Source organism: Artemia franciscana, chromosome 13 (genome assembly GCF_032884065.1).
Source record: "Artemia franciscana chromosome 13, ASM3288406v1, whole genome shotgun sequence".
In the NCBI taxonomy this organism is placed as follows: domain Eukaryota; kingdom Metazoa; phylum Arthropoda; class Branchiopoda; order Anostraca; family Artemiidae; genus Artemia; species Artemia franciscana.
The window spans coordinates 48,568,687-48,583,132 of record NC_088875.1 but is presented as its reverse complement, the minus strand read 5'-3'; the positions used below and the strand labels follow the sequence as shown (position 1 = coordinate 48,583,132).

General features: G+C 35.7%; 1 protein-coding gene across 5 annotated transcripts in view; it reads left to right on the top strand.

Annotated features, from left to right (window-relative positions):
* The window catches only part of LOC136035032 (uncharacterized), a 321,337-nt gene that overhangs the window by 116,207 nt on the left and 190,684 nt on the right, over positions 1-14,446 (top strand). For all 5 annotated transcript variants that reach the window (XM_065716624.1, XM_065716625.1, XM_065716628.1 and 2 more), the window contains one exon: positions 11,250-11,373. In XM_065716624.1, coding sequence (XP_065572696.1) covers positions 11,292-11,373 — 82 coding nt within the window. In that variant the 5' untranslated portion in view covers positions 11,250-11,291. The remainder of the gene's footprint in view (positions 1-11,249; positions 11,374-14,446) is intronic.

Genomic DNA, 14,446 nt, shown 5'->3' with positions numbered 1-14,446 from the left:
CATATTCTTATAGCAAAAAAAAAAAAAAAAAAAAAAAAATGAAAAACAACAAATTACTTGTAGGATGAATTATTGCCATAGCCTGTTCAGATAAGTGTATTTGGCTCATCTTTATAATTAATCATTCTATCAAAACTTTACTACTTTCACTACACTCCTGTTGCGCTGCCGCACGAGGTTTTGAGTCACAATTGTTTACACTTTTATGGAGGTTGCCAAAACTATTGAGTTTAACATATGTGCAATGGGTCGTCCAACACCAAAACATATATCTGTAAATAAAGCTATTTTTTGCACTGAAGTTACTAAGTTGAATCAAAACTTGGGTTCCCCTGAAGGATCCTGAATATCCCGGGAAGAATAGTGAACTGTGGTGAAGAAGTGTAAAAAAAACGTTGTAAATGAAGAATAGACCATCTAAAATTTGAAATTTGAGGAGTATTTGAACGGTTAATTGACTTTAGGAATTGGGAGGTATACATTATGAATTAAGTGACAACAAGTGACAAAGATATGATGGCATTTTACAGATGAAGAATGGCGACATTTATGATGAGTCTTTTTAGAAAAAATCGTGTTTTCTAATGCACCTCATTTCTCTGCTGGGGGGGGGGGGGGCTGCAGCAATAAGTAGAATGTCGAATTGTGGGGAAAACCTATAGTTGTTGATCAGCCTAAGCATCCACAGTGAGTATTTTTTGGTGTAGTTTGGGTCACTTTTTTCGAAAATGAGGAAGGAAATGCCTCGAGAAGGTCATTTTCTAACAAAATTAAATTCATTAGTTCCAGGGCTAGTCGTTCATCGAAGCTAAATTATGACTACTTTGATCTGCTCTTAGAGAATGATCTAAACTAGCTTAAAAAGATAGGAAATTTACCCATTTTTGCATGTTTTCAACGTATTTTTGATCTAAGAAAAAGCAAAGCAAAATTTGAAATTTAATTTGGTAAAAGCTTAATCTAAGCTGCTGAATAACGTCAAAAGTGTCATCTCACGTTGAAACATTAATACCACACGACTGGAGCAATAAAATATGCAGAACGTACAAGTAAGATGTAAATGTAGTCCAGTAAAAATACGGTTTGACACGGCATTTGAGCAACAAAAGTGTTTTTGGCACCAAAATGCTCCGAAAATTTTATTAATAATATATCCAAAATCAGCCCCACGCAAAAATACCTCGGCTTCCAGGGAAAAGAAGAAAAAAGGGGGATGGGGATCTTGAATTTAAATTTCGGTAACAGTTTTTGATTGAAAGGTCTTATCCTATCAATTCAGGTCCGGGGAGACCGAAAGTGACATCATAATTGGAAAGTTCCATCACTTCCCCATTTTTCCCCTAAGCGAGATCAGAGGGAGGGTGTGTGTGTGTGTGTGTGTGTGTGTGTGTGTGTGTGTGTGTGTGTGTGTGTGTGTGTGTGTGTGTGTGTGTGTGTGTGCGTGTGTGTGTGTGTGTGTGTGTGTGTGTGTGTGTGTGTGTGCGTGTGTGTGTGTGTGTGTGTGTGTGTGTATGTGTGAAAAATAAGTATTTTAGTTTGTGCAGTATTTGGTGGATTGAAAGGTCGCTTCCTATTATTTCAAGTCTGAGAAGACTATGTTTTAACGGTGCTTCATTGCAGCTTCACACCCGTGAAATCAAATATGAACTGATATTGGGCCACTTCATTAGTATCAACCTGACTTCAAAAGTGCCGGGGGGGGGGGGTTTAGTAATGATATTTACAACGACTTTATTGTCAGAAGTGTCTTCTTTTTTTTTCAGGCTAAAGAGCGCAAATCTGAACTGAAGATTTCCCCCACAATCTCTGTCAATTCTGCCTTGACTCTTCCACCCTTATTTTACCTCCACCCTCACCCTTTAGCTCTGGGGAAATTTCAAGCGATTTTGAGCATGTTACGAAACACATTTTTTTGAGGATCTTGGTGTTCATTTGTGATTAATTGTGATTTTATAATAATTGTGATTTAATTGTTGTATTTATTATATTGTGATTAAGATTCTGATTTCTCCCCTTTCCTTTGACTTCTGACCTTCTTTACTAGGTTGCAGCTACTGCTGCAACTATGATGTTGCTTGGGCACCAACTGATTATAATAGATAACAAATTAGTGCAACACCGGCTTTTCAAACCTATCCCTTGTCCCTTCTATTTTTCTCTTCTACTAAAAATCAGCGATTAAAAACCGTAGGTCATTCATAAATCTTGGCGTTTTTTGAACAGATGTGACTATTGTGTGGCTAGGGCTTCAGTCTTCAGTTACCCATCAAGTGGATAAAATGTACGCGTGTACTCAACCCCTTACGCATAATTGCTGTCTACACAAGAGTTGGGATTCAGTTCAAGCTTCAATCTTTCTAACCTACTCTCGTTTACAGCTTAATAAAAACGGCTGTCAAATATGAATTATCTGAAATGGGTTAGGAAAAAATGGATTAACATAATTATTGGCAATTATTGGCGTAACATAATTGGCAATTGTCAGGCTGTAGGCCGTATCAATTGAAGTAAAACGATAAAGCAGAATCTGTGGATTAAGGAAGTGGGGTACGCATATCCCAGTGGCATGCAAAGAGTTTGATGTGGGGTATGCATTGCACCGGATTTCAGTGGGGATATGAGCTGGACCGTGCTTAAGTACCATTTGCCGACATTAAGTCTTAGAAAAGGAACTGGCTAGTAAACTTGTGACCTCCTCTGACATGGCAATTAAAAACCAGAGAACAAAATTATAAAGATCTTTCATGTCAGCACAAGCAATTTCGTCTCTGTCATGGATCCAAATAAATGTTATTCATTATTTTACTTTTATTTATATGTAGTATGAATAGATCTATTTCTCTTTTATTACCTATTTGTGTATGCATCAAAACAGAAAAGTAAATGTATTTTCGCTGTTATTAAATTACATGTTTTTTTCACAAGGGGTCCTCAACATTATGCAAATTATAAAAAAGAGCGCACATATGTAAAAAGTTTGGGAAACAATCGACTAAGCGAACGTTAAGAAGTATAAAAAAAAATTCTTAAAATACGATTAGCTTGAGAGTGATGGATGTCAAAATTAAAAGTAGGCCGCTCGCAATAGGGTGTTTCAGAGACAGGCGGGGGGATGATCCGAATGGCCGAACTAGAAAAGTTGAATAAATTGGGCAAAAAAAAAAATATTATTTACCGCTAGTATGCACTCCCCCTTATTGATTTGACCTGGGTGCCTCAATTCTACCGCCATCGTTGTTAGAATAAGGTCGTAGAGTGCTCTACATTCTACGAAGAACTGTCTATTCTTGGAGTAGACACTCTTCCGGATATTTCCGGAATATTTCCGGAAGATATTTCCGGAATGAACTGCTGCTAGAAGTTCATTCAACTTCTAGCTTTGTAATTGTTAAGAAAAATAGTCTTTCATCAAGTCCCTGGTTGGGTCATAAGCCAAAGACCCATAGTTGTTTCTGCTGAAAGGCCTAAAATTCCCAAAATCTTAATACTTTCACGATTGATCCTGTGATCTTTCAAAATTTTCATACACTTAACGTGGTTTTTATGTTTTTTTCAAACGTGCAGAACAGTAATGAAAATCGCTGAAACTACAAAATACGAAAGACTCAGTGTAAGGGGGCAATTAGAATGTCATTATAACTTTTTCAGTAGGAATCATATAATTTTTATTCTGAAGTATTGGAGGAACTCATAAGAAATCTTGAGAAGTATTACAAAAGTTACTTTTTGTCAGCACATGAAAATACCTCAAATTAGAAAACGCAATGAGGCTGCGAATTAGATTTCCATTACCTTTTACCATTACCATTACCATTACCGATAATTTTCGGGACATATTTCCAATACCGACCACAAAAGCTAAATAAAGAAATGACTTAAAAACTGCGTTTTTGCAAATAAGAAGAAGAGCTAAGAGCTCATATGGCACTTGTGACGAGGCGAGAAGAGCTAAGAGCCAAGAGATCATATGGTATGAGCTTTAACAAAATTCTATGAATCAATAGATTGATTTAAAAAGGAAAATAAGAGGCTTAATGCCGGTCAAGATTTAAAACAAGAGCTCTGAGTCACAAAGTCTTTCTAAATATCAAAATTCAATAAGATCCGATCACCCACTCGTAAGTTATAAATACCTAATTGTTTCTAATTTTTCCTTTCTGTTTTGCCCCCCAGATTGTCGAATCTGGGAAAACGACTTTATCAAGTCAAATTGTGCAGCTCCCTGACACGCCTACCAATTTTCATCGCCCTAGCACATCCAGAAGCACCGAACTCGCCAAATCACTGAACCCCTCCCCCCAACTCCCCCAAAGAGAGCGAATCCAGTACGATTCTGTCAATCACGTATCAAGGACATTTGTTTATTCTATCCACCAAGCTTCATCCCGATTCCTCCACTCTAATTGTTTTTCCAAGATTTCCCCCTCCACCCCCCCCCCAATGTAAAAAGATCTGGTCGGGATTTGAAATAAGAGCTCTGAGACATGAATTCCTTCTAAAGCGGATCCGTTCCGGTTATGGCAATCATGCATCTAGGACTCGTGATTATTTTTTCCACCAAGTTTCATCCCGATCCCTCCACTCTAAGTGTTTTCTAAGTTTTAGGTTTCCCCCTCCACCCCCCCGCAATGTCACCAGATCCGGTCGGGATTTAAAATAAGAGCTCTAAGACACGATATCCTTCTAAACATAAAATTTCATTGAAATCCGATTACCCGTTCGTAAGTTAAAAATACCTCATTTTTTTATAATTTTTCAGAATTACCCACCCCCCACTACCCCAAAGAGAGCGGATCCGTTCCGATTATGTCAATCATGTATATGGGACATCTGCTTATTTTTCCCATCAAGTTTCATCCCGATCCCTCCACTCTAAGTGTTTTTCAAGATTTTAGGTTCCCCCCTCCAACTCCCCCCAATGTCATCAGATCCGGTCGGGATTTAAAATAAGAGCTCTGAGACACAATATCATTCCAAACATTAAATTTAATTAAGATCCAATCACCCGCTCATAAGTTAAAAATACTTCATTTTTTCTATTTTTTCCAAATTAACCGGCCTCCCACTCCTCCCCCCCCCCAGATGGTCAAATCGGAAAAAAGACTGTTTCTAATTTAATCTGGTCCGGTCTCTGATAAGCTTGCCAAATTTCATCGTCCTAGCTTACCTGGAAGTGCCTAAAGTAGCAAAACCGGGACTTTAGGTTTCTCCCCTCCAACTCCCCCCAATGTCATCAGATCCAGTCGGGATTTAAAATAAGAGCTCTGAGACACAATATCATTCCAAACATCAAATTTCATTAGGATCCAATCATCCGCTCATAAGTTAAAAATACTTCATTTTTTCTATTTTTTGCAAATTAACCGCCCCCCCCCCCCTAGATGGTCAAATCGGGAAAACGACTGTTTCTAATTCAATCTGGTCCGGTCTCTGATACGCTTGCCAAATTTCATCGTCCTAGCTTACCTGGAAGTGCCTAAAGTAGCAAACCCGGGACTTTAGGTTTCCCCCCTCCAACTCCCCCCAATGTCATCAGATCCAGTCGGGATTTAAAATAAGAGCTCGGAGACATTATATCATTCCAAACATCAAATTTCATTAAGATCCAATCACCCGCTCATACGTTAAAAATACTTCATTTTTTCTATTTTTTGCGAATTAACCGGCCCCCACTCCCCCCCCCCCCCAGATGGTAAAATCGGGCTATTTGTAATTTAATCTGGTCCAGTCCCTGATACGTTTGCCAAATTTCATCGTCCTAGCTTACCTGGAAGTGCCTAAAGTAGCAAAACCGGGACCGACAGACAGACAGACCGACAGAATTGGCGATTGCTATATGTCACTTGGTTAATACCAAGTGCCATAAAAACCGCTCGACTACTAAATACAAAAGACTCGGCTTGAGGTTGTAAACTTGAACTCTGTTTTCATTATCAGTAAAACCCTTTCAGTCTCGGATCAAGCATGTCTTACACTGTTCGAGGAAAGGGTATTTTTTGTCTCAATATTGTGATAATCACAATATTGATTATTGATTATATCACAATCACAAGCAAATGCAGTAACTTTGCAGTGTGATGTTTAAAAAAGTTCGTATGTAAATGACCAAAAAACTACGTTTTCCATAAAAAAACCAATCCAACTAGAAAATTCGAAAAACTCGATGTGAGGTTCTAAATTAGAATGTCACTATCATTAAAAGCCTTTCAGTCTCGGTCATGTAAGTTCCTAAAGGAAATGTTTGAAGAAACTTGCTTTTTGTTAAAACGTGAAAATTACTGGAAATAGAAAATATAGTGAATATTTTGTGTGAGGTTTCTGTCATTCATGTACGCCACTTCCATTCTAGATATTCTAAACATAACCGAAAAAAGTTTCGCGACAATGGAATTCTATTTTTCAACCTCTCACAAGGAATTTATTATATTTTTTAATTTGAGCGATTTATCGTGTTGCCACAGAGTAAATTTCTTCGAACATTTCCTAAGACTTATTCTATGATCGAGACTGAATGCGTTTTAATAACGGCAAAAGTATGATTCACAACCTCACGCTAAGTGTTTTGGATTTTCTGGTTTGAGTGTTATTACTCAGATGGAAAAGGTACGGTTCTCGTGTCATTCGAATACCAAATTTTACATTAAATATTAGAAGTATGTCAAGAAAAAGTCTGTTGACAATGGCATTCTAATCTGCTGCCTCACAGTAGGAATTCACTAAATTCTCTAATTTAATTGATTTTCATTCGTTAGCAAAAAGTAAATTTCTTCGAACATTTCCTTAAGAGCTTAAATGATTGGCACTGAAATGGTTTTAATGATGGTGGAATTCTAATTTACAACCTTACACTACATGTTTTAGGCTTTCTAATTTGAGTGGTTTTTCTTAATTGGGAAAAGTAACAGTTTGTTTGTCATTCTAGTACACCAAATCTTATGCTAGATATTCGAAATATCCCAGGAAAAAGTTTGGTGATGATGGAACTCTAAATTGCTGCAACTGTACCATTTCCACCTTAAGAAATCACCCAAGTGAAAATCACCCAGTGAAGTTGTAAATCAGAATTCTACCACAATCAAACCCTTTTTAATCTTGATTGTTTTTACGGAAATGTTCGAGGGAAACTTACTTTTCGCCGACGCGTCAAAATCACTCAACTTGGAAAATAGAGTGACATTTCTGGGGTGGGGTTGCAAATTAGAGCTTCACTGTCATGAAATGCTCCCTGATATGCTTCCAATATATATTACTGAAGTTGCGCTCTGCCATGACTAGAAAACGGTAATTTTCTTCATTTAAGGAAAACCACTCAAATCAGAAAATCAAAATCACTCATTGTGAGGTTGTAAATTAGAATTCCACCATCATCAAATTTCAATATTGATTGTTTTTTTTACACAAATGTTCGAGGAAAACTTACTTTTTGCCGACGTGTTAAAATCCCTCGACTTAGAAAATAGAATAAGATTTATGGGGTGAGGTCACGAAGCTTTTCTCTGACATATTTCCAGTATCTATTATAGATGTTGCGTTCTGCAATGTCTTAAAAAACGGTACTTTTTTCATCTAAGGAAAACCACTCAAATTAGGAAATTTAAAGCACCCAGTGTGAGGTTGTAAATTGGTATTCCACCATCATTGAAACCCTTTCAGTCTGGATCATACAAGTTTCTTGCGGAAATGTTCGAGGAAAACTTAATTTTCGCTGACAATATTAAAAGCAATTAACTTTGAAAATTAACTAAAATTTCTTGGGGGAGGTTGAAAATTAGAGTTCCACTGTCGCGAAACTTTTACCTGACATTTCCAGTATCTGTTGTAGTAGTTGCATACTGAAATGACCAAAAAAAAACAAACATTCTTTTTCCACATAAGAAAAACCACTCAAAGTAGAAAATACAAAGAGATTCCCAAAAGAATTGGGCAAATCAGTCTAATTCCAACAAGATGGCTGGGGTAAAGTCTCTGCTTTTAATAAGATTTTTAATCGACTTAGCAAAACCTTATCTATTAAGTATATGTCTTCAGAACCCACAAACCATGAAATTAAGTCAGGGATGGATGATTATTACTCCATCAATCAATATGAAGCTTAGAAAATCTATGGGAACCTGAATTAAGAAACTTTATAAACTTTAACCTGGGAAAATAATTTCGTTCAAATTTCTAAGAGATATGGAGATAAATTCCTAGAGTAATATAATATTTTAGAGTAATATATATAATAGTAATATAATATATATATATATATATATATATATATATATATATATATATATATATATATATATATATATATATATATATATATATATATATATATATAATATAATCTATATATATATAAATAAGTTGTTTGTTTGTGTGTTGACTTTTTCCCATGGACAGTTATATGTTGCATGTTCAAGAGTCGGTAAACCTGACAATCTATTTATATGCACAGACAATGGGACAGCGAACAATGTTGTATATTCGCAAGTTTTATGTAGTTAACAACATATATATATATATATATATATATATATATATATATATATATATATATATATATATAAATATATATATATATATATATATATATATATATAATATATATATATATATATATATATATATATATATATATATATATATATATATATATATATATATATATATATATATATATATATATATATATATATATATATATCTACTAGCTGTTGGGGTGGCGCTTCGCGCCACCCCAACACCTGGCTGGTGAGGGCGCTTCGCGCCCCCCCGCGCGCGTAAGTCATTACGTGCCATATTAGTTACGCGCCATTGTAGTTGTGTCTCTGTGTCCCACCTGTGAATATAGATAGATATATGTGTATATGTTTTTAACTACGTAAAACTTGCGAATATACAACATTCTTCGCTGTCCCATTGTCTGTGCATATAAATAGATTGTCAGGTTTACCGACTCTTGAACATGCAAGATATAATGGTCCATGGGAAAAACAATCCGTATTCAGATCTATACCTCACTATTCTAATGATTGCCCTTGAGCTTTGTTGATGGTGATTGCTAACCGAACATTCCCTGTGTCCCCGTCGTCATTTATATACCCCCCCTGTGCCCCCCGGCGTCCTCGTTGTAGTTGTGTCCCTGTGTCCCAGTCGTTCTTTGTGTCCCGGTGACCCAGTCTGTAATTTCTCTTTGAGTGTCCCGGTCGTCATTTATATTCCCTGTGTCCCGGTCGCCATTTGTGTCCCGGTCTGTAATTTCGTCAGTTGACAAACATGACGTGAGTCGAAAAACAACTTCATGGCGGCATAATGCTCAATCAATAATGACGTCAGTCGACACACAAACATGACGTCAGTCAACAGACAAACAATTTATTTTTATGTATATATAGATAGAAGATATTCACAGGTGGGACACAGGGACACAACTACAACGGGGACGCCGGGGGGCGTCCCCTTTGACGACGGGGACACAGGGAATGTTCGATTAGCAATCACCATCAACAAAGCTCAAGGGCAATCATTAGAATAATGAGGTATAGATCTGAATACGGATTGTTTTTCCCATGGACAATTATAGGTTGCATGTTCAACAGTCGGTAAACCTGACAATCTATTTATATGCACAGACAACGGGACAGCGAAGAATGTTGTATATTCGCAAGTTTTACGTAGTTAAAACATATATATGTATATATATATAACAGTTAGTAGTATATATAACAGTATATATATATATATATATATATATATATATATATATATATATTCTAGAGTAATATAATAGACGCTCTTTATTTGCTTGAAATTGTTCAGTATCGCAGCATGATTACCTGCAAAGTTGTCCGGGGGAGGGGGTGAACTCGGATGTTTTTCGCCTGGGTAAATGTTTATAAATGGGTTGTTTTTTTTTTCATCCAGTGTCATATTTATTTCGAACACTACCAAAAGTTGATCTTAGCCTTCCAGGGGAGGGCAGGGACAGAATTTTAAAAGTTATCGCTATTTTAAAGGAGTTGCAATTCGTTTTTTTTTATCTTATTTAGTTGCTCAAATCTTTATAAAAACTAGCTGATTTGAAAGACATGCATAACATACTATAACTCTTCGACTTATTTCTAAGATTTAAGGAAATTATTACTATTTTTAGCTATTGAAGTTCCCTCTTACCCTTTTGTTTGTTGGTCTCTGTGTGTTGGATGTATTTTAAAGGGTTTTCTATCGGTAACCTTTGGCGAGGAGGCAGGATTGTAGATTGCCAAAAATTATGGTGTTTTACCATTCATCTTGGGTCAGACGAGGTTTTCCCGAATGAGGGGGCGAATCATAAGAAAGTCTTAAGTGAAGCTGGAACTACATGAGAAGGTAAAGAATGAAGCTTTGGATGGATTGAGGTGGAGGAGGAGCGGTGCAGCTGTGGTGGTCATGCAGTAGTGGTTTCTCATCCAGTTTTCTCGGGAACACTTGAACTACGCCTAAGGTCCCTGAAGACTCAGCAGTGAGGTCCCTGAACACTCAGCAAAAATAGTGAGCACAAGAGACATGGTATATATTATGCAGTTCCTTTGGGATATATAGTCTAATATTTGAGGATCCTGTGGGGTAAAACGTTTAGAAATACCGATCTTTTCGCAAGATTCTTCTTATTTTTCTTTAGAAGATATCATTTGCTGTCATGAGTCACCATAAAATGTCAAAACATCAATGACAACGACAAACTGTCGCAACCTCATATTTCTTTTTTTGAATTTTACGAAAAGTGTTGCCTAAACCTTTTTAATATAAACGAAAGCTGTGATGAATTCATTTTTTATTTATATGGTTTTCTTGAAAAGATCGATGTTTTTTTTTATTTAGATTACGGGACTGAGTTACGCTACTGTCTCCCCCTCCCCTCTTTTGGTAAGCAATTGAAGCAATTCAGCGGGGAAATTAGATTCCTTTTAAAGCTGGTCAGTAGCTCTTGATTAGTTGATGGAAGTCATAACATCGATTTTCCATGTAACAATTTGTTCATTAGTATACTGTTTTTCAATTTTCGCCAGGAAAGCCTATAGTATTTTGGAAATTGTTTTTACTTTATTACTGTGTTTCTGATTTTTTTTTTTTCGGTAATTCTAATTATTTTTTCTTTGGTTTATGGCAGACCTAATGTTGCAGGATGTTGTATGACGATTTTCCAGGATTTATGCAAAGAACCATGTGAAGGTTCATCCTAACTTAGTATTTATATCTAATGAAAGTTTATCCGATTTCAGGTCTAGAATTTTAGCGGATGACCGAAATTAAGAGTGCTTCAGATGGCGATTTTCCCTATTGTTATTGTTTCTCTACTTATTAACCTGCTTCAACCTTCTTTAACCTTGGCATTCAAAACGGAAAGTAAGCATTTGTAGAACTATTTGTTTTAATGTCCTTAGTTTTTAGTTGAGCTGTTCTGATTTTTAAACCTGTCCGCCGTGTTTAAGCTCAAAAAGTGTCGTATAGAAATTAGGAAAAATAAAAAATAAAAATACGTAGCACAACGAGTACAGAGGTCTACGTAGGGACTTCAGGAGTGTGGACCTGGTCCCCGAAATATCATGTTTAATACTTTGTCCATAATTTCTTATATTTTAGTATAATTTGCCTGTTTATACTTTATTTTTAATTTGATCCCTTAACCCATCAAAAAAATTATTTGAGATCCTCCCCCCTTTGCTCGTAAATCTTTCCCAGGTAGGTCCAAGCAATCTATGTAGTTTTGTGTAGTTTTTATTTTATTTTGTTGTCACTGCTTTATTATAAAAAAATTAAACCCGTTTTTTCTTCAATTATTTGTTTCGTTAATGGAAAAGCAGTGTGGTCTAAGAAATTATTTAAGTAATCATGCAATCATCCATCACGTTTAATTTTTTATTTAACGTTGTTTGGCCTAACGCCTCTGCGTTTTGGTGTAAACCTGTGGTACTTAACCCTTTTCGCCCACATCATGGTTGCAGCAATAGCCGCAACCTGGTAAAGATCGAACCACAGCCTGTAGTAACCAGAGTGATAAGCAACCCATAGTAATCACAGTAAAAAAAAAAAAAAAAAAAAAAAAAAAAAAAAAAAAAAAAAAAAAAAAAAAAAAAAAAAAAAAAAAAAAAAAACTGTGTTGTGAGAAAAAATTGCTATCTGTCATGAATACTAACTATATGTAGTAGAAGTTTGTTTCTAATAGAAATTTATATAAATTTCGGAAAATAGCCCCGAACCCCTCATAAATGGCTCCGGATCGAAATGAAAGTCCGCCATTGGATTTGCCATTGCCGAGTAATTTTTGCACTGATGGGTAGCACAGACGAGTCCTCTTTTTTCCTTCTTCACTGGTTTCGGGGCACTGGACCATCAGAGAGGACTGTTTAAAGGGCCCTTTGAAAGGAAATTACTATATCTACGTGTTTTTGTAAGTAGGCTACTTAAATATAATCCTAGAAATAAACTACAATTTTAGACAAAAAGTCTTATCTTCATATCCAATATGATGAATGACGTCATAGGTAAGATAAGATAAGATTTATTCATCACGAAACACACATACAATATTACATTTTACTATTTCCCCAAAGGCTCTTTGGCCTGTAAAAAAGGGGAAAATGAACGAGCCACTTACTCAGAGAAGAAAAAAAAATAATCACTTACTCACAGAGAGAAGAGCAAAAAGGAGAAGAGAGGAAAGTATAAATAAAATGAAAAACTATAGAAAACAAAACTAAATAGACTAATAGATTGAACAGACTAAATTAATTAAGTAGATCTGTAGATAAATGTATACTGACAATTTTAATATCCGTTGGCATATTTTCTTTGGAAACAGATCTAATTTTATTACGAGACTCCCCAATTTCAAAAACCTTCTGATAACCCTCCATCCTCAAAATTGGGTTATGCCCTAAGTGTATTTTTGAAAAACGCATGCTAATGTTAAAACCAATCGGAATGCCTGTAGTGGCGCAGTGGATTTGACCTTAGCTTGGTAATACGGGACCCAGAGATCGAATCACGCTGCAGGAATGCACTGCAGGGCCGACGCAGGGACCATAGTAGTCAAGAAGCGTCGTTAATTCTTAAATAAATAAACCAATCGGAATGTTTTCTTGGTACTTATCGGTTATATAAAAGACACTCGGGAAGTGAAGTTCCATCAGTGCTCATGAAATAAAACAAAATATGATAAATATATAATAGTTTAGAAACAAATTTGGGCCATATATTTGCACATTAGGGGAGGGGGGGTAAAGCATAGCATATATTAAATGCGTAAACTAACCATTCTGTATTTAATATATGGTACAATAAACACATTTAATATATGATATATTATTTAATATATAATATATTATTTAATATATAAACAGATTTTAATTTTATATACACATTTAATACATTTAATATATTTGTATTTAATATACAACAATAAACACATAGCTAATAAAATAAAACAATGATGAATATATAATAGTTTAGAAACAAATTTGGGCCATATATTTGCACATTAGGGGAGGGGGGGTAAAGCATAGCATATATTAAATGCGTAAACTAACCATTTCTGTATTTAATATATGGTAGGCTTTACCCCCACCCCCTTAATGTGCAAACATAAAACCCAAACTTTTGATAAAGCTAATGAAATAAAACTAAGTCATTGTGTGTCCATTGACGCATTTTTTTTTGTTTTGGGCAACAATCTTTTATCCTGGATAATATAATTACCTGTTCTTCGGTCCCTGTTGTGTTGAAATTTTATAGTGTCTATTATATAACCGATAAGTACCGTTTTCTTTTAGTTACACCCCTAGTCTTGTTTTTAGTATCAGAGTCCCCCCTTTGAAAAATCTTCTGATAACCCTCCCTGCTAAAAAACGGGTTATGTACAGCTATTATCTTTGAGACTTTCCATCTTCAAAAAAGAGATGCCATGCTAAACTTGGTGAATATCGACCCATTTTCTCACGTCATCTTTCGGAATTCTGGTCTCGCAAAAGAATTCTTCAGGGAACTCATTAGCCTCACGCTGGGAAGTTTACTTAATCCTAGTTCTAAGGACTGAAGAGCCATTTGGCGTTCTAAAACTCTAAATTATGATTAGAATATTGGTGGGGAGCGTAGTGAAGAAAAACCAAAGCGTTGTTGAGTGTCAATCCGAAGGAAGTTTTACGAACTAGAATAATGAGTCCAAAGAGATTTTTTGGAGATGAATAGTTCGTAATTTAGTGCGAGCGCGGGCTTCCTGTCATCTTGAGAACTTGAAGCTCCGCATAAAGCTGCAGAAGAACTATTATCTTGTGGTAATTTAGGTAGAAGTTCGGTAATTTAGGTAAAATGTTTGAAAAGGGGCTTTCTGTTAACTAGCTGTTGAACAAAGTGAGTCAAACTTATATGTTAGGATAGGGATTTAAAAAAAAGACATCAGACATTTTTCTGTAAAATTTTG